Source organism: Taurulus bubalis (genome assembly GCF_910589615.1).
Source record: "Taurulus bubalis genome assembly, chromosome: 12".
In the NCBI taxonomy this organism is placed as follows: Eukaryota; Metazoa; Chordata; class Actinopteri; order Perciformes; family Cottidae; genus Taurulus; species Taurulus bubalis.
Genome location: NC_136600.1, coordinates 9,353,563 through 9,374,734, shown reverse-complemented (window position 1 = coordinate 9,374,734; position 21,172 = coordinate 9,353,563). Strand labels below are relative to the sequence as shown.

General features: G+C 42.2%; 2 protein-coding genes across 2 annotated transcripts in view; one reads left to right on the top strand and one right to left on the bottom strand.

Annotated features, from left to right (window-relative positions):
• The window catches only part of onecutl (one cut domain, family member, like), a gene marked incomplete at both ends in the record, with an annotated part of 8,347 nt that extends 3,897 nt beyond the window's left edge, over positions 1–4,450 (top strand). Inside the window, one exon of the mRNA XM_079227085.1 lies at positions 4,140–4,450. Coding sequence (XP_079083211.1) covers positions 4,140–4,450 — 311 coding nt within the window. The remainder of the gene's footprint in view (positions 1–4,139) is intronic.
• A 6,401-nt stretch (positions 4,451–10,851) lies between these two features.
• Positions 10,852–18,912, bottom strand: ctss2.1 (cathepsin S, ortholog2, tandem duplicate 1; the record flags this gene model as incomplete). Its single annotated transcript, XM_079227171.1, has 7 exons — positions 10,852–11,167; positions 11,616–11,718; positions 12,472–12,637; positions 16,066–16,290; positions 17,427–17,579; positions 18,543–18,665; positions 18,793–18,912. The coding sequence occupies 7 exons, from the start codon at positions 18,910–18,912 to the stop codon at positions 11,068–11,070; spliced, it is 990 nt and encodes a 329-aa protein (XP_079083297.1). The 3' UTR covers positions 10,852–11,067.
• Positions 18,913–21,172: the final 2,260 nt, after the last annotated feature.

Genomic DNA, 21,172 nt, shown 5'->3' with positions numbered 1-21,172 from the left:
GATGATGGCCGAAGCCCTTGACTAAAGGTCTAAATGAATAAGAAAGGTCAATGCGGTTTACGTGCCGGCTCCAGCGCCTGCAACACCCCCACAGTAATGAAAGCCACAGAGCCTCGTCCACCTCTCGCTGGGTACAGTTCACATATTGCTAGCGAGGCTCAAAGGTCAAAGCCGATCCCATTTGCATAGCGGGAATCTGCAAACAGGCCGACATGGCCGACACCTAACAAACAGGGTTGTTGTTCTTTTTTTTCTGTTCTTTTTTTTAAAATTTTTTTATTTATCTAGCTCTTGCAGCTCCCCCCACTCCGGCGCTGAAGGGGTTAACCAGCCTCTGTGGGTCGAGGAGTCTGAGCTGCACAGATTTAATCAATAATTTCTATCAGCCCCTGGCCCAAGAAATCAGCAGGGGGTGGGCTGGGGGCTGCGGGGGTGTTGAGGGTGGAGCGGGAGGGAGGGGGGGCTGCTCTGGCTAGTGTGTGTGTGTGTGTGTGTGTGTGTGTGTGGAGGTGGGGGGGTGTAGGTTGAGACGCCAGGGGGTAGGGAAAGGGCTTTCGATCACGTTTCAGCTACACGAGACAGGGGCATACATCATGATTAGGGGCCGTTCCCACGATCATAAGAAGCCTATAGGGGAATATTTATGTCTCCAGGAGTAGCCCCAGCGTCGGGGATTTATAGCATGGTAATTGTACGCCTTTTACACATGATTACAGCATAAGGAAGCATTTACTTAATGGTCGGGCGTTATGATGGTAAGAAAGGGAGCCGAGGATGGGATGGAGGCAAAGAGGAGGAGGAGAAGGAGGAGGAGGAGGAGGAAGAGGAGAGCGGCAGGACACCACGACTCCAGCCAGCCATAAATCCACGCTACAAGCGAGCTAGCCAGCACTGTCATGTCATCCCTTTCATTACTACATGAGCCGAGAGTGCACCACTATGTATACCGTCTATAGCGGCAGCCCACCTCCCCAACTTCCCCAACCCCAGAAAATATCGACAGTGGTGGAACGGTGGAACGCTTGTGAAAAATGTAGCATTTGGTGAAAAAAAAGAAGAAGAGAGAAGAAGAAATTTCACTGGTAGTGATATTGACATGCCGCTGACATCTTGGCCTGTTCAGATTTTAATGAGACGTGGTTCGATAACTCTCATAAATGCAAACGTGCTTCTGGATGCCCAAAAGCTAACAGGCACCTGTAATCTGGAGCTGACAAGGGTGCATCCCCGAGTGAAAACATTTCCTTCAGATAATGATTTCAGGGGAGAACGAGCACGGGGAAATCACGGGCCAGATTTATTCATGTCCAGTTGAGTACTTAAGTTTCAGAAACTCAGCTGGATGTCAGAGCAATCAAAGTCCAACGAGGCCACACACACACACACACACACGCACACACACACGCACGCACGCACACACACGCTTGCGGCTCCCCACCCAGCACTGATGCTGCTGTTGTGATGGCGGCACTCGCGTGGAAAAGACAGCAGTAAGGTCACACTTATTTCTCAAGCGCTTCTACTAATGAGAGAAATTTGCCGCTGTGAGTTTGAGGAGTGAGGAGCTGGTCATACAGTAAACATCATCCCTCGCTGCGTGAGATGTTTCTCAATGGGAAGATGTAAGCCAATCAATCGATCCAGTCAGCGCTGTTTTTGAGAGACAGAGAGAGAGAAAAAAGGGCAGCAGCTTTGGTTTATATAATGTATGTCTGTAGCATGAGAGCCTTCTATTGTGTATGTGTGTGTGTGTGTGTGTGTGTGTGTGTGTGTGTGTGTGTGTGTGTGTGTGTGTTTTGGAAATTTGTTGGATTTCAAGGTTATTGCTGCTCACTTGATTCCTTCATCTAATCAAGTCGTTTTGTTCAATAATAAGAGAACCTAAAGAAATCTGCCTGGGCAGCAGGATTCCAGAAAGCAGCTTGTTTCAGGTTTTCTTTCTAAAAAAACAACAATCCTGGAATTCATTTTTATTTGGGTGGGAAACTGGTTATGAATAATCTCTCCAGAGAAAATGAGACATTTAAGACTTTTTCCCCTCTGCAAACATGACAATATCTTTGGCATGTCAGATATCATGAACATTAAAATCTAATTTAACTCGCTACCTAAGATTTATTTTATTATCGATTAATCTGCTGATTATTTTTGCGATTAATTGATAAATGGTCGATAAAATTTGAAAAATGTCCTTCCCTTCTTTAAATGTCTAGTTTCATCAGTCCAAAACCAAAAGACATTCACTATAATGTGATATAAAACACACAGAATTTAAAAAAAGCAGGAAATCTCCATATTTCAATGGCTGAAACAGCATTTCTACATGAAAAAACTGCTTATCGATGATCAAAAATTCTCTTCCGGTCGAAGCACGTTGATTAGTAGAGTAATCGTTGCAGCTCTACTTCTCACATTGTCCACATATAGCAAAACCGAAAGAAAATACACTTTTTGTTCAGAACTCACTCAAAGGTCCTGCACCAATCCACTGGCCTCCCTTTGCGCTTTTGTGTGTGCGTGTGTGTGTGTGTGTTTGTGTGTTGGTGTGAATGCGCATGCCCTGTTGTGTTGCCTGCACACACACCGGTGCTTACACTCAGAAACTCATTTGATGTCATCAGCAAAACAGTCGCTCAACCGCACAGTGCTGATTGAAACCTCTTAAAAGTGTGCATTTAGGTAATTGCACGGCTCCCCCCAAATATGTTTTAGTCCACTTAAGGCTTCTAAACACCCTGGGCAATGCCGACTCTGCTTGTTTCACTCACCCCTGACGTAACCCGCCTTTAATAGAAAATAAATTACTTCCCCCCCCCTTAAAGTGATTATTACTCACTCACTGCCGCCACATGTAAATGACTTTTATGAGAAACTAATGATGTCGAAGTGTCCACTCAGGGAGAAGGCAAGAGAGGTAGAGGAAGGAGACGGATATAGGAAGGAGAGGGAGGGGAGGGAGGGGAAGGGAAGTTGGCTCGGTACACAAAGGCATGAGGTCGGTGTCGTGTTTCCTGTAAATACAGAATTACAGCGTGTTGGAGGTGGAAGGTTCAGCGATGGATATGCAAAGAGGAACATGCAGCCGGAATTTAAAATGCTCGTCTGATTCTCAAAAATGGATTTGGAGCTCAACCCACACATCAGGCTATTTTATTTTCTCCCCTCCTCACTGAACATTTTTTTCTCTTAAATTTCAGACTATTGTATAATTGGACAGGTTGCTGCAGCTGCAGTGGTGTTTAACCCAGACCTTGTTGATTTTGTGTTCGGTGTAAGCAAGCCTGGCATTAAAATAAAGTATTTAACAGAAGACTTTATCACCTCGATCTCCGCTTAAAAAAGTTTGAATACAACTTTGACACTGAGATAATAATTCCTCTGAGGTATGAAACAGATTCAGAAACACAGAATATTAAGCGAGGCAGAGTCCGAGAACTTTATTGATCAATTTATTTTAAATTCATTGTTTTAAATTCCTCCAGTAGCCTCGTACTAATTTATAAATGTGTGTTTCTGGTGTTTTTATTTGGCCTTTGGTGATATGAGATTAAAATGCAAGAGATGAACCAATATGATAATATAAAAGATTTAATCAACAATAAGCTATATCGCAGCAAGATAAAAAAACAACAACTTTTTGGCTAAAAGTAATTCCTATTGGGTTCATTGGTGCTTTTTGCCAGATGAGAGCTTTGCTGTGCATCTGTTAGTGTTCGGATGTGATTATGCTTTTTGAAAGACATTGTCAGAGGACGACCAAACCAGATTTTGCACTTCGTCTTCAGGCCAGACACGTGTAAAGAAATACAAGGTTTTCCAAAAGGAAGAGTGTAATGAAGACCATGAAGAGCTTTGGCCTGAATGAAGTAATCCCCTCCCCCCAGCAGCATACATCAGCTCTCTGTTAATACGATGTGAAAGGTTGAACATCTTGATTCCTTTACTGCACAATGAAACAAGTTGCTGATTCAGCTCTTTTCACTAATCAAAGTTGCTTAGCTAATCTGTTTTCTTTCAACAAATCCACTTTCTTTCAGCTTAATCCATTTGTCCTAGTTAGCCAGCCGGTCTGTTAGCTAACCCTTTTTTCCTTTTTTATTTTATTTAAAAAAAATACCTTTTATCCATCTGCTTTGCAGCCTGCAAGCGGAAGGAGCAGGAGCAGAGCAAGCTGGAGCGCAACCAGGGCCCGAAGCGCACCCGGCTGGTGTTCACGGACCTGCAGCGGCGCACCCTCTTGGCCATCTTCAGGGAGAACCACCGCCCGACCAAGGAGCTGCAGATCACCATCTCTCAGCAGCTGGGCCTGGAGCTCTCCACCGTCAGCAACTTCTTCATGAACGCCCGTCGACGCAACGTCAACAAGTGGGTGGAAGAGGGCCGTCCCTCCTCCACGGGTTCCTCTGGCTCCAGCGTCTCCTCCTCCGCCGTGTCCTGCAGCACGGCATGAATGATGGACCGCCGAGGATGTGCGGTTGGGGAGGGCGCCGAAAGGGGAGCAAGGGGGGCACGTAAACTGGTCTAGGTGAGATCAGCCGTCATAAATGTCCTCCTCGTTATTGGAAGGAGCAACGGAGCCGAGCTGTTATAGATGATTTTATGAAGATGAAGCTTTTTTTTTTTTTTTTTTCTTCTCCCAAAACCAAAGTCGATCGCCCCCTTGAAATAGAAGGGGGGCGATACCCAGAGTGATATTGATCGCGGGACGTGAGGTCCCGCTTGTATAGTCGAGGGTGCAAAGATGATTTCACTCGAAGAAGAGTCACGCCCTCACATAGACGCCATCTCATTGCATTATTTTGATTATCTAGATTAGAGATCATGAGGGTATTACAAATCAAGGAGGAAGCATATTTCGGTGTACCTTCTTATCTATAGTCGTCTCTCCAAACGTGAAGAATCAAGAGGTGTTAGCTCACACGTGGCGAGCTCCATCGTGTCTCTTCTTAATCAAAACTGTTCACCATCATCCAAAGACGTTAATCCTCCCCCCAATGTCCTTATGGTCCTGCTTTTTTCCTCAAGAATCAAGGTGAAAGAGGAAGAAAAGCCTTTTTTTTACAATCTTTTTCAACCCTGTTTCTTTTTTTTTCTCTCTCTCCGAAGAACCTAATTCTCATTTTCTTAGCATGTGTTTCCATGGTGACGGTTCCCAGGACTGTATGGCGTTGTTCCAAGTTTCGGAGCCTGGAATTATCAGGAGGGTTATGTAGCGTCCGTGACTCCCGGCTGTCAATCATTTACCCTCAACAGGAGCAGTTCCCTGGATGTTTTTTTGTGTGAAGACGGTCCCGCCTTGAATGAATCAGAGTTTTTGAGGGGGAACCGGACAGAATCAATAAACACAAGTAGGATGCAGAAATGGACTTGTCGGTGCAACTATCTAGCTTTAAGACTCTGACTGAGCTTCCAATTGAAAGCTCCACAGCCAATTTTTTTTGACTCAAAAAAATCAAGCCAAAAGAAGAAAAAAAAACATAAAAAAACAACCTTTGAACACAAAGGCTCCGCGGGGAAGAGCTACACAATGTATAGTGAGACATTGTAGTATTTCTTTTTTCTCCACTCATTTCCAAATAACTGTACACACCTCTGCTCCATCACGAAAACCTTTTTTTTTTTTACAGATGTCTAAGAAAATGGAGGAATGTGATTCTTTCAGCCCTTTTTGTACAGATCTCAAGCACATCGCTCTATTTATAGAAACACGGTGGAAGTGTTGGGGCAGTTTGTTTCAGCCCCGCTGACGTACAAGGTCATTTTTTTGGTCCACAAAGGAACGGCTTTAACATGCCTCCTTATAGCCAATAGTTTAAATCAAACCAAGAACGTCTCAAATGCAATTGCTGATTTGATCAATGTATTTATTACTGCATTTGTGTATTTATTGTTTTCCCTTTTTTCTTTCCTCTATTTATTTGGTTATTTATTTATGCTATCTATATACTGTAAGTATTTATTTAACAATGCTCTGTATGAAACTGAAGACTTTTTTCTGATGGGCACTTTTAGCTGTAGAATCCCATCGTAATACCAAAGATAAACATTGCCTCCCTGAATGTACGGCCTGAATCCCTAAACCCAGTCCCCGATCCCGACCTGATCCCACCCCGATTCAGCCCGACCCACCCAGTGATGTTGCGTATCTCTCTCTATCTTTAAGGCCTGGCCTTTGTTTGTTTCTTTTGCTCTTTTTTTCTTCTTTTTTTTTGTAGAATAATGGGGATTTCTTTACTCTTGCAAATGTCTCTGCGGTCAGCTCTTAACGCCAAGGCCAAAGCTTGTTTGAATGTTGTGATAATATTTATAATTAATGCTATGAATAATAACAATAATAACGATGATGATGATGTGGCATCCCATAGGTTCACAGGTTGTAAAGTTGTGTTCAGACCAATGCCATCTGGCAGAGTGTGTAAAGTGTCAGATGACCCACTTGAAGCGCCATCTGAAGCCACCATTGAGCGACCCAAACCCCGCCCATCCCTCACCTGCCCCTTACCCCTCCCCAGTGCAGTGCAGACACTCCTGTCTATGTCCAACTCAGTGTGATCTCACCGTCCTCCACATGCCCAGCCCTTCTGCCAGTTGTCTCAGTTCCAAGAGGGTTCTAATGGTTCCTTCCCTGGACCTTTGGGGTTCTTATGGTGTGTTTCTCATCTTCTGGCGATCTTGGATTTTTAGGTGCTAAAAGGTGTTCAGGTTTGTACTTGGATCTTTGAGGTTCTGAAAGTGGGCGCCTCATATTCTGAAGATCTTGGATTTTTGGTTCCTGGGTTCTAAAGGTTCTAGGTTTGGTTCTTAGACCTTTTGGAATTTTTAAAGTGTGTTCCTCATCATCTGAGGTTCTTGGATTTTGGTTACTGGGTTCTGAAGCTTTTAGGGTTCGTTCCTGGACCGTTGGGGTCCTTAAAAGAGTATTCCACATCTTCTTGGGATCTTGGATTTTGGGTTCCTGGGTTTTAAAGATCTTTGGATTCGTTCCTGGGCCTTTGGGGTTCTTAAAGTGTGTTCTTCCTCTTCAGAGAATCTTGGAATTTTGTTCCCTGGGTTCTAAAGGTCTTAGAGCTTGTCCCTGGCCTTCTTGGGTTCTACTGGTTCGTTCTTCATCTTCTATGGGTTCTGATTTGGTTGTGAGGCCTCCTAGGTTTGTAGGTTTTGTCTGTCTGGAATTTTAAGGGTCTCAGAGTTTGTCCCTCATCTTGTAGGGCTCTGCGATTATGTTGCAAGGCTTTTGGGCCTTACAAGAGGAATAATTTTCTGATCATCTGGGGTTCTTGGAGTTTGTTTCAGGTTATTTTGGTTCCCACAGTACCTTCCACAGGGACAAGTGATTTGATTTTTCAGCATTTTGTGGTGTAGATGCCTAAATTAAGAGAAAATCAGATTCTCTGATCCCTGTGTAAATGCTGCCAAAGAGAGGCAAGGTTAGCTTGGCCGCTTTCCACCCTCTCTCTCTCGTTCTCTTTCTTTAACATTGGAAGGGGGCGGATTGCCGGGGCCCCCTTCACAGCGTGCACTTGAAAGACGGGCGGTCATGAAAGAGGCCATCGACTTTTTCGCGGACTTCAAAGGGGAGGCTTTTTTCATCCCGTCTCCTCTCTGGGTATCTGGTCTGGGGTCCGCTCTTGGCCAGACCTGTGGGCTTTAGGGGGCATTGAACGGGGGCGGGGCGAGATCAGAGAGGAGGCTGAATCATCCAGAATTAGGATGGTGGTAGTGGTGTGTATGTGTGTGTGTACATGTGTGTGTGTGTGTGTGTGTGTGTGTGTGTGTGTGTGTGTGTGTGAGAGGTGGGAAGGGGGGTCTCTTAGAGGAAAAGGAGGTGTTGGAGTAGTGGGGCATGGAGCTGAATTAAACTTTAATGAGCAACAATTGTAAGCGTGCTGAGACCGAACGGAGGGGGGGGGGGGGGGGGAAGCGGTGGTGGGGATGTTCTGAGGAGTCTGTACAGGGGGGGGGGGGCTTTGAGGCTCCTCTGCCGACCCCTGCACGCTACTGTCATTGTATCAAAGCTGAGGTGACACCTTTCAGGTTTCTCTTTGTCTCTATGACTAGGAGCCTAAAATGGAGACAGAGCTTTTTGTATTGAGCCACCTTCTGCTCCGTGTCAAGTGGGGAAGCTCTTCCATGGGAGGCGAGAGGGAGGGAGGAGTGAATCCAGTTGGCTGGCTGCAGGCGATCAGCATTGCCATTTTAGCCTGCGGCCCCCCCTAGTGGCTGTTCTAGGAATGTAGACCCTGCAAATGAGTCTGGCAGCCGAGGTCGTCGCCGAGCAATTCTGAAGGGAGTGTTAAATAATGAAATAGCAGAACTGAAAGCTAATGTCTACTTTCAGAATAAAAAAAGACAACAAAAAAAAAAAACCAAAAAATTTTTTTTTTTTTTTTTTTATAATAATGTTTAAACCAAAAAAAAACAACAACAACCAAAGATTGATGGGCAACTGCTGAATGGTTGTGTATCATGGGTAGATTTAGCAGTTCCCTATAAGAGCTATCGTAGCACTCAGAGGATTAAAAAAAAAAGCACCAGTGGGGTTCCGCGTGCTGATTTATTATGTTGCATAAAACAGTATTATGTTGAGCTGGAACTGAGAAACTGACATGAGGCAGTGTCTTCAGATGGAAGTCTTTTGACTCTGTAAACCCCAGTGTTCCCGTCTTTCTCGTCCCTCTACCCCCTCCCACCTCCACCCCTATGTGTACATGAAGACTTTACCCATCTACCTCAACTGTGTGAGATGTTGTGTGGCAAAGATATTCCTTAACCAAAGAATCCATCCTGTCAGGGTGTCTGTCTAACTATCTATCTATCTATCTTGTCTGTCCATCCGTCTCTTCTTCATGCCTTTTACTCCAAACCAAATGTGCTGGAATCAATCCGTAACAGGAGCCGAACAAGGCCCCCCTGTCCAGCCAAAGCTTGAGTCCAGTATGCTAGAGTGTCTCATCGATACATGTTCTGTATATAAATAAAATCATTCTCAAGACCAAAAGAAAAAAAGAAGGGAGGTGACAATCCAAGCAAGGAGGATCTTGCTGTAATCAACGTTGCCTATTCCTTATTTTTTTTTCTCCAAAAACTAGAATCATGTGACTTGCTGTAACAGAAAAGCCCAAAAAAAAATCAAGCGCTCATCCAAAAATAAAAAAGGTCGGAGGAGACAGAAGCTATTTTTCCACATTTGTAAGCCACCCCTTCAACCCCTGTTTTTTCCAAAAATGTTTAGTGTAGTTGAAATACTGTTCGATCCCACTGTTGTAAGTAGGAATTAATTAAATCCATACAAAAAGCTTTAAACGGGGAAGAGTTGAGGGAAATATTATATTTGACTGAGTCTGAGTTTCCTCAGCTTGGACTCGACCCACCATGCTTCATCGTGCCATTTTTGTCCATGTGTTAGACTTACTAATGAATGTGGCTAACCAACCAAAGGCTTTAAAAAAAAAGAAGATACACAACACTTTAAACGTCAATCATGGTGGGACATTTTGTATCAACAACTAAAGAAAATCCCTTTGAATACCTCATGTGAAAATTGTTTGTTGTGATGTTGCACTAAAAAAATAAAAATGACTCATTTGTAACCCAACGCTGTGCTCTTGTTGACTTTATTCTGACCTTGCTTGAGGCGATCGCACCTCTGGGTTTCTAAAGGCCAAAGCTGACAATAGGTTTCGAAAATGCTCTTATCCAGGAGAACTACTGTTAAATTAGATCATATGCATCCAATAAAATTGCAAGACATCACCGTAATCGACCCTGATATTGCCCCTGTTGCAAAACAAATGCACATTTAAATATCTAAAGGTGCTTTTACGAAGAGTACATTTTTTATACAGGTTGACGTAAATATTCTGGTCCCGTGTTCAACATTTTGGCAGGTTTTTGTCACATTTTTTGGAAGGTTTCAGATGTTTTGTGACTTTAAATGATGCTTTTCGACATAACAGAGGTTTCTGTTGATGGACAACTAGTGAAGAGATGTTTTCCAGGATGAAGAGGCCTTTCACATATTAGATAGTAAATATGTCATATATATATATTAACCCATATCACTGATGTTATTTTGTTAGCAGCTTTTACAGAAATAGTTTGATTTATTCTTATTCACTTTGTAAACTATCCCATCAGCATGTGCAGAGGACAAAGATATTTATTTACCAGTCTGTCGTAACATGTAAAAGCTAAATTGACCAACAATTGTCAATAGAATCAATGGAATCCTTCCACGGCAGATTTGACAGACTGACAAACCTGAAGCTGCTGCACAATCAAATCTTTACCTTCATAGTGTCAGAAACAAAGACTGTATATACAGTAAGAGGTGGACATATCCGGCATGTCGTCACCCATTGGTTTGTGCACTACAGTTTTGAGGGCCTGAATTCGTCATTTTGGACGTCGCCATCTTGTTTTTTGTTGCAGTTAACTTTCATGAAATTTAAAACACACACACTGAAAAGGTTACAGTTATAAGACAAAAAACATGAACTATACTCCTACACCAGACAACACCTCTGACAGAGACCTGTCAATCACCTTGTAGCCCCGCCCTAAAGCATACCCTGCTTTATGGTCTGTTTGACTCTAAATGGACCATAAATTACGAAATGAACATCATGCTGTATTGAAGAAGACTTGAAACTAGAGATTGAGACCATAAACTCATGTTTACAATGTTTACTGAGGGAATAAGAGTAAATAAAAAGAGATTAATGAGTGTGAATGATGTCATGTAGTGTTCAAGCCCGTCGAGGGGTCAGAATAATAGAAAAGCATTATACAAAAGTCCATTTATCATCTTTATAACAGATTAAAAACACACACATCGAGTCGGATCGAAAAAAAAAAAACACACTGTAAAGACAATTTTCGTAACTGTAATATTTCAAGATTTGCCATATTTGGCTTTTGTTATATTAAAAAAGGTTAATTAAAAAGGAGTTTTAAAAACAAAACATGAAGAAAAATGGTTTAATCAATGTGGAATAAAACTGCAAATATACTGTATACATAAAAGATAACTTAATCCGCAACAGATGCAGTTCAGTTCCCTCGCAGCTACACGATGGGGTAGCAGCCAAACAGAGCAATGCCACACTGGTTCTTCTTGTTGCGCGACATCCGGATGTAGCCCTGGTCTCCAAACGACGCCCCCCAGCTGGACGCAAAGAGCAGAGAAACATAGAGATGTGGAGAATTAAAGGACCAATCTCCCCATTTTGCACATCTGCACTAACACTTGAAGGGGAATACTGATGAAGGAATACTGTGTGGTGAGACCCGCAGAAAGAAGATCATGACAAGCAGTTTGGGATGTTTCTCATGCATTACATGACGAGAATGGAACTCCCTTCTTCTCATCATTTAGATTCAGATCCAACCTTGTAGTCTGAGCTCATGGTTGCTTGAGAGACAGGTGTTAGTGGAGTTTTTAAAGGAACCATTGAACTCACGCCAGCAAAATACACAAACCCTCTGTGCCTGTTGATGAAGAGTAATTTCCTGTTTCCTCTTCACCACACAGGGAACCATTTGGGGGAGGAGCTACACATGAGCTCAGTGTGCTTGTATGCATGTGCAGTATGTATGAGTGAAAAATGTCCTACCTGTTCTTTACCAGCCAGTAGTCCTTTCCGTTCAGCGAGCCGTAGCCCACCGCTAACACGGCATGGTTGACTTTCTGGGTGCAGCTGGTGTCGTCGTACACTCCTGAAATGGCAGGTTAAAAAATAAAATAAAGAATCCAGCGATTATAATTACATTTATTATTTCTTAGAAGCATTTAAGCTTTAAGCATTTTAAAATACATACACATTAGTTTGCCCATATTCTAATTTTGATTCATATGTTTTGAAATGTTTTTATATGTCAAGTTGTATTCAACGTCACTTCGTGGTTTGCAGAAACCACGAAGTGACGTTGAACAACTATGTTTCTGAACAAAATTTGTCAGCGTTTGCAAAAACGCACAATGCCGTTGCTGAACATCACTTGATGCAAAAACATCCACGTTCAACGTATTGGTGGTTTGCAGAATCATACAATTCCATTAAAATGTTCTCCTGGCGACTGGGCTGGAAAAGCACGGAACTGTAATTCATATTTATCCCATGAAAACAATTTGGATGTAATCAACGTAATCGAAAACCAAGGTGGGTGAAGGCAGTTCAATGACATCAGACTTTCACCAAGGAGACCGCTGTCTGTGTCCCGCATGAAACCAGAAGTCAGAGTTGATTTATGTGTCATGTGACTTCCGTACTTAAGTTATGATATTTTTGTAGTTATGTTAACCCGAAAAACACAATATTTTCTTTAACATAAAAAAACAGTTTTGTTTCCTAAAGCTAACCAAATAGCTGTTTTGCCATCCATCCCCCGCCCACTTCCAAAAATGTCTTTCTGCATCCGAGTCCCTTAAGTAAAGATGAGCAGCTGTGCGGCTGATGCTGTGCAACGTACCGCTCCTGTAGAAGGTGAATCTGGGCTGTGTGGCGTCAATCGCCACTGAAATGGGGCCAATGGTGGCGAGCGCCTCCTTCAGAGCCCTCTCGTCTCCTTGAGGCAGGAAGCTGTACTGGGAGCAGTTGGCGGCGCGGTACGCGGCGTTGTAGCGGCACTGCTGTGACTGAAATGAGAGGACGGACCGGGGGTTAGAACCCATGATTCACACTGTGTGAAACATCCCGGACGGTTTAGCAATGAAATGTAATGAACTGACCAACGTTGACGTCCATGTATGTACAATTTAACTCATTCTATTGGTCTTTTTTTTCCAGTTCTATATATAAAAAAAATATGAAATTAAGAGCGGTGCTTATTCAGATCACTGAGATACATTTTATGTATTTTTTGGTTGAACTGGAGCCACAACAGTCTTGTCTTGTCGGGTCGGATCAGTCCTCCTCCTCCTCCTCCTCCTCCTCCTCCTCCTCCTCCTCCTCCTCCTCCTCCTCCTCCTCCTCCTCCTCCTCCTCCTCCCAGACGCCGACAACAGCGAAACCAGATGAAGCCCGGAGGACAAACATGTTGTCCGCTCCGATTAATTTATTGTTGCTCCAAAGAGACATTAACGGCGGACCCCAGACAAGTGAGCAGAGTGTTGCAGTCCGCAGCCTGGAGGGTCGGACTTAACTTCTTGTACACCCACATTGTTGTCTCTCACAGGGATTTGTTAACTGTAAACCCGAGTTTGTGCTGGATTTCCGATACGTTTCCACTAAAGAAAGAACACACATGCCTGTCTCAAGTCTGGCCTCCATTTCCTGATGTATTTGTGGGCCTTCATAAGAGGACACAATCAACCCCTCTTGTGGAGGGGAAGTACAATGAACTATGGCAATACACCTTGTTCAATATACCGAGTGTCTCGATTACTAGATTATAATACGGGATAAAATCAAGCATTCTGATTGGTTGAGAGTGAGTCACGGGGTGTACTTTATTGAGCCATAATGTACTGTACGCCTGTTTATATTTACCAGAGCGTTCCATATCAGTGTGCACTCAAAATAACAGGTAGATTTTGCGCGACCGTTAGTTGTCATTTTAAACAAACATGTTTCGTGTAAACTTTGATATTTTGGGGGGAATGACTTTAGATGAGAATGGCAGCGGTGAATAATGGGGGCGAGGGGAGAGGAGAGCAGATAAGGCTCTGAGCGAGCAGACTCATTAGCGGGGAGCGAGTGCGTAAAACCGGAAACTAAGATGAGGAATGAAAAGGGTTTGATAGTTGATCACAAAATCGTGATGATTTCCAGTGAGAGATAATTACAGTCGGTAATTTATCGAGGCACCCTGCTTTCAACCGGCTTGGTCAGTAAAACACAGACTCTCTCTCTCTCTCTCTCTCTATGTGTGTGTGTGCCTATACAACCGCCACACATATGGGACTATTTTCTCTATCCCTGAAATGCAATACACAATGTTTGGTGGCTACAACTATTCTGTGCTGAAAGGCAGCTTACTATTTATAATGTCGCAGGTAACCATATTATAAAAGCAATAAGGTACTCGAGACAGTATCACAAATAATGTACAGTTCAAGGGTTTGCCGCACAATGCGTAGTGGAGGGCCTAACAATACCCTTGAGCTAGGACTGTGCGATATACTGGTTTCAGTTTTCCATACAGTATGAACTTTTCATATACCGTCATACTGGTTGCAACTGTTTGGCAGCCAACAACCTTTAATGTTCACAGCTTGAAGCTGAAGGAGCAGCGGACCGAGCTACTTATCTCTCACGTTAACTCACTTGACTCAGGGTGTGCAAGAAATGACATCGCCAAAATGCATCCTGGGTAAATGACACCGCCCACACAGGAAGACTTTTCTTGTGCAGGAAGAAGTCTTTTCCTGTGTAGCAAAGTGGGAGGGCATTACCCATCATGCATTTTGGCGATGTAATTTCTTGCACACCATGAGTCAACTTCTATCCGTGAGACATAAGTAGCTCAGACCGCTGTACATGTATATGTAACTGTAAACATTAAATGTTGCTGCCTGCTGAAGAATGACATTAGTCGCTACGGCCGTGCATGCGCCACTATTATCAAGGGATTCCCCTGGGTCCTAAATCCCTCCACTTTAGCTCCCTATGTAACAATCAAAACAGCTGCTGGCCAGTTGCGCGGTGGCGGTTCCTTTCGGCGTCAATACATTAATGTGTTTATTTGGGAAAAAAATACCGTGATATACCGTGAAACCGCCAGAATCTTACAAAATACCGTGATATGAATTTTTGGCCATACCGCCCAGCCCTACCTTGAACTGTACATTATTGACGATACAGCACTGCTTCTCGTACCTTATTGCTTAATTAAAATACTGGTTTTCTTTTGCTGCAAGGAAAAGATGAATTAAAGCAATGCTTTAAATCAGCAATTGATTATGGTGATATTTGATATGCATGCAAGTTTGTCTTCAGTGATTCCAAGAATCATGTTGTGTTACTATTGGGGGTTTCCGCACACATTGTTGCAGTTTATCTTCTTTATGCAACATCAAAAGGCCATATTACACAAACGGCTTCCCTTTTGTGCAGCCAAAAACAGCAGTTGCAACCTTCCTCATGCAGACTGATTATGTTCATCATTCCTACCTCTTTCGTGGAAGTGCGTTTGAACCCTTTTGCACCCTCATCTTGGTGTGAGCTTCAGAGTCACTTTAAACTAGATTATTTAATAAACATGGATGATTATGAAATCTATTTCAACACAGAATGTCCTGCTACTGAACACTACTAACTCATTGATTGATGTCATTTGTTACTTGTCTCTTTTATGTGAAATTGTTTATGTTATTTTTTACTTGTTTTCTGATGTTTAAGCATTTTAAATCCCATGACATGACAATAAATTCCATGATACCGGTGCAAACTCTTGCGATACGATTGAAAGCTCCAGAACGGCTTCTTCCTTACATCCATAAAGGTCTTTGCTGCCCACAACACAACAACCACAAAGTGCATCTGTTACTTTAAAACATGAGATACAAGTTATGACATGCAGATGTAGTTTTCACATAGATTACACACTTTCAAATTCCAGGAGCTCGTTACCTGATTGCTTTAAAGCTGCTGCAAACGTCATCGCTTTTAAGAAAGCAACCTCACTTATAGCTCATGAATGTGACGTATTTTAAAGTGTGCTTTATTGCATCGTGCTGCATTCTGTCTGACGTTTTTTACATAATTTTTCTAATCTCCCTGCAGTTTCACAAAAGCCCTTCTAGGGATGGGCGTTGCCAATTAGCATCCGCTGTAAACACTATGATATTTGCATCCGATAGCTGTCCCTCTCAGTTTAGATGTTGTTTTATGACTTTGTGTTATAATTTCTTGCTCGCCATGAGGAAACTGTCACAGAGGTCATAAACATCATGGCTGAGATTATTACCTTGGGTTTGTAGGTGCATACACGTGTGTATATTTGAGCTGACCTTTTGTTTACTTTTTCAATTCCTTCCCCCCCCACCCGTACATCTAATGTTTTTTTTCTTCTCCAAATCCCCTCGATGCATCTTGGAGCCGCAGGATTAAAGCAGTTACTCACCTGTCCTCTGTACGGGTACGCAGCATCCGAGTCGATGCCCTGGTTGTCGATGACGTACTGGAAGGCTTGGTGAAAGAAGCCACCGTTGCAGCCGCGGTTGCCATATTTGCTCGAGCAGTCCACCAGATTTTGGGGGCTGAGGTCCACCAGCTTCCCAGTTGTCTTGGCTAACTGGCCCTCCAAGGCCCCTGCGGCGCTGAAGGCCCAGCAGGAGCCACAAGAACCCTGGATTTAAACCAGTGGTGTTAGTACAATGTTGTCCACACACACAGACTGCAATCGTTTCCCCCTTCTTTATTATCTTCAAGGTTAGCTGAAACGCTTCACATCTCCATGTTTGGCAGCACAACAGCAGTTTGTAGAAGACACAGTCAGCAGAGTTCAAGAGGTGAAAGAACACTACGGATTCTTTGGGAACAGAATGAATTACAGAATGTAACTCAGCAACACACTTTTATTATTATTGACTTTTCACAGCAAGATCTTAAGACTCGCAAGAGAAAAGTCACTAATTGATGATTATTTAGTCGTTTTTTACATGTAATATCATCTGTGGATCATCGTGTCGTCAACCACTGACATTCGTCTGTGCAACTAGCATTGTAAGAATATGCCTGTGCCAACCTTCGAATGTCATATCTTTAAAAAGAGAATCCTATTCCCATCCTATCCCAACTTGGATGAAATTGTCATTTTTACAATATAAATTCGTGAGTTTTGGCCAAAAATGTCACAGTGACAAATAGATGCAAAATGTCACATATCTGTTTTTCACAGTGACAAACAGATACAAAGACACACACAAAACAACCACAAAGAGATGCAAAATGATCACAAAGACACACAAAACAACCACAAAGAGATGCAAAATGACCACGAAGACACACAAAACAACCGCAAAAGAAGTTAAACAACTGTGTAAACAACTAGAAGTCTGCGTCTGCCTGTCTCATAGCGAAATAAAAATAATTATGATGTATAAAATTAAATGAATTTTAAAGCCAGTGGATTTCTAGGGACAAACAAAGAGGTCAAATAAGTTTAAGATGTATACACATTTTAAACTTTTGTTTCCATGAGTGATTTTTCCAATCCAGTAACAGTAACTGGGTGTGGAAGAAGTCGTGACTTTTTTAAAGCTGAGATACGATTCTGCTCCTCTTGTGCATAAACATTAAAGTGGATGTTGCAAAACCGGCGGTTGTGGCGACGACTTCCTGTGCGAACAACGACCGCTAACGAATAAGGAACAGCAGGAATATGTGCGACAACGACACTAAGAGACACAAACAGTGGTGATGAATCCTGCCGACGGTGCTCTTGAGCCCCAGACGGGGAGGAGCCAGCGTGGCGTTCTTTACCTGATTCTTGACGCTGGTGACGCAGCCCTTCGCTCTCCAGTCCACGGTGTCTGGAGCGCCGTTGCCCGATGTCCCCGCGAAGGCAGAGGGTGCCCTCTGGATGTCAGTGGGGGGACTGAGTGTGGCGTAAGACTGCAGGATCTCCTCTGGTGTCTGTGAGGAAGAAGGTAAGAGCAGGACTGAGATCAGTTTTTTTTAACGGACTTATTTGTTTGGCAGGAGTAACAAAAATAGATTTAAAAAAAGGACAGGTCAGTTTTTTATCCAGATTAAACTGAAATTCATGTGGCTACAACAGCATGATTGGAGCAAAACTCTATGCTTATTGTTATTGTCATTATTATAATAATAATAATAAATAGGTGTATTATTATTATTGTATACCAGTACTACAACTACTACTAATAACAATGATATCAATAATATGAATATTAATCATAATTATTGTTTGGTGGTTTTATTATGATTATTATTGTAATTGTTATTATTATTATTATTATTATTATTATTATTATTATTATTATAATAACTAAACTAATAATAGTTATAAAGCTAAAACTTGCCTCAGAAGTGGTGACATTGATGTTTTCTGGGTTTATATTTACATGAATGTCTTTGCATTTCATTTGTTTTCTCATAAATGTATGATTTTTGCACCTCGAAAAGTTAAATTATCTTTGTAAAAAGAAAGTTTTTTCTTTGAATAAAACCCCCCTGCTTACTTATTTATTTTCTAACCTACAATGGCCCTAATACGCCGTTTTTGTATTGACTGCAGACACATTTGTGTTCATTTGTTTACCATAAAGCCGCCGACAGGAAGCTCCTGGGGACTGACTGCCTCGTCAGTATTTCAGCATATCCAACATTTACGTTTATGTTTTCTTTTTCAAAAATAAAGACGCACATAACTATACTTCATTATAACGGTTAGCTTTTGCGCTTCAAAGTCCAAACTAGTCACGCTGTATCTCCTTCTGACCTTCCACCGTTATTAATACTGCATCAATAACGAATACATGCGCTGATCCTAAACCAATAAAAATCATAAAACTATTTTCTCTGCCCCCCCCCCCCGAGAGCATAAAAACAGGAGAGTGAGCGAATGCGTCTCACCAAGTCTCCCATGTGGTTCATGCTCAGCTCGTAGGTGTGAAGCCCCATCGAGGCCTCCAGGTTGTGCTTGGTAATGAGCATCAGGTTCCTCTCCCACAATTCCCGGCGGCGCACATCCTCCACCTCAACACACACAAGAACACACACAGTGAGAGTGCATCAGGTCAAATATTGTTTAAGTTAATAATACATCTCACATATGGATTGGAGCCTACAAATATATTTACATCCACTCTTTTTTTTTTTATACCTCGCTTTGGTACTTTTTCTCATTTGTCTTCTTCCACAGCTCCCAGTGGACGTCCAGCTGGCTGTCAAACATGGCTGCTGCCCTGACACACAAGGAGACAAGCAGCAGGCTCCCCAACATCAGGCCTGTTACACACACGCGCACACACACACACGCGCACACACACACACACACACACACACACACACACACACACACACACACACACACACACACACACACACACACACACACACACACACACACACACACACACACGAGAAGTCAGGATGACGTCTGACCTTTGATGAGACGCAGACATACAGAGAGCACTCAGAACATACGAGTGGCGCTCGCTTTATGGAAAGCACACAGAGGGGATCAGCGTGTCAGCGTGGAGGATGAGTGGCGACACAACGGTCTCAGAGTCTGATGCTTTAAATTCAGAATTAAAAAGACTAAGAAAGGACTTCTGTTCAGAGAGGACACCCCAAGTGAACAGGGTAAAATACATTGTAGCTCATAGATATAACCAGGTGTGGTAAGTTATAACTTACATTTAAGGGAATTATTTTTTGTACTGCAAGTTTTCTGAAATGTTACGCTTAAATATGCAAACTATATGTTTGCGAATTTGCATACATTTCCAGAACAGAAATTTAAACATTGCCAGAACAAAGCCAGGTTCAAATTGAATTGTTTCATTTTGAGTTTTTTTACAGAGAATTTTGGAAATCTCTTTGAATCAGAAATACTACTGCCATATGTATAACAGACATGTAAACAAAATCTATTTTCTTCACACACATACACATTGATTGATTACTGAACTTAAGACAATTATCTTCTGTATTACAAGTTTTCTGAAATGTTATGTTTAAATACGCAAAAGAGGCATTAAGTAATCTGTATGTAGGTGAATTCTACAGACTCAAATAGAGAAATGCATCAAATAAACACCTGAATGTGTATTTTTGATGTTTTCCTCCCACTAGTTGGAAAGAGGACATAACCGAAATACCTGATGTTTTTGTCTGTAGTGTCTCCCTCAACTTTTTGGTTCATTCAAGACGCTGACGCGTTACCTTTAATAGCATCAGCAGCACGTTTGCAAAGTAGAAACCCAACTTGTCCTCTTGAAGTCTAACTGTAATTCTTAACTGGATAAATTGAACCACTGCAAGTTGCAAAAACAACACATTTGTAAGGTGCATGTTTTGTGTATTTTTGTGTATGTATGTTTTGTGTGTTCTTTGAGAGTGACGATGCAACAATGTCTCAATATTATTAAGTAAGTATATATATATATATATATATATATATATATATATATATATATATATATATATATATATATATATAGTTGTTGTACGTCTAAATATTCTGATGACCCACGTTCCACCTGCTACCTCTCAACCACTATTGTCTCCAGTGTGTGTGTTCGTTCCGTCAGATGCAGCAGGCCAAGTATCACTTCCTTCACACCTAACTGCTATTGAACTTCACAAAAATCCCAGAGTGAGGAAATCAGCACGAGACGAGAACTGAAACCATATGAACGAGACAGAAATCTGACCACATTCATCAACATCAGCGATTTGTTTGAGACAATTATTGTGCAGGACATAACAGCTTCAGAGGACTGGAAGAGAGAATCAGCATTAAATAAAGAGACGTTATTGGAAGTGAAAAAAAGAAGTGTGGGTCGGATATAAGTTACAATGTTCATTAATGCCAGTCTGACCAGATCTACTGCAGGGTGATGGAAAGTGAAGCACAACCACAAACCAAGAGGACCCTGAAGTCACCTGATGTTCAACACAGTTTTGAAATTCCCCAGAGAATAAGATGAAATACTAAAGCATATTTAAAGTAATTACACATCCCCACAGTCACACTAATCCTCAGTGTAACATTGGTATAGCATTATCATTTCCCTGAACACACCTGCGGCCTGACACAAAGGAAACTGGTGTGGCCTCAATCAAAGAAACGAAAGTAAAAGCAAATCCGAGTTCAAGCTTTTTTTAATTTAGTATTAGCTGGTTCCCTTGAATATAAACAACCAGACATTGATATAAAAAGGATAATATGTGTGTGAAAAGTATTTTAACTTGCCTTGAGCCGTCGGCCTCATCGCTGCTTGTCTGTCGCGTTTGAACATCTCTGACTGTGTTTTCCTGCCCGCTGTTTATGAGGAAACATGTCACGTGATGTGTCGCTGTTCTTCCGCCTTTCAGAAACAGAAAACAGAGTCACCCTGATGTCTGATCACCTGAAGCTGCTGTTAAAACTCTGAAGAGAGGAGGAACTAAGGGCATGAGGAAATAATACAGGGGCAAAAGTTATAACTGTCCAGTGTGAAAAGCCTCCAGACTGAACCAGAGCATCACGCACACTC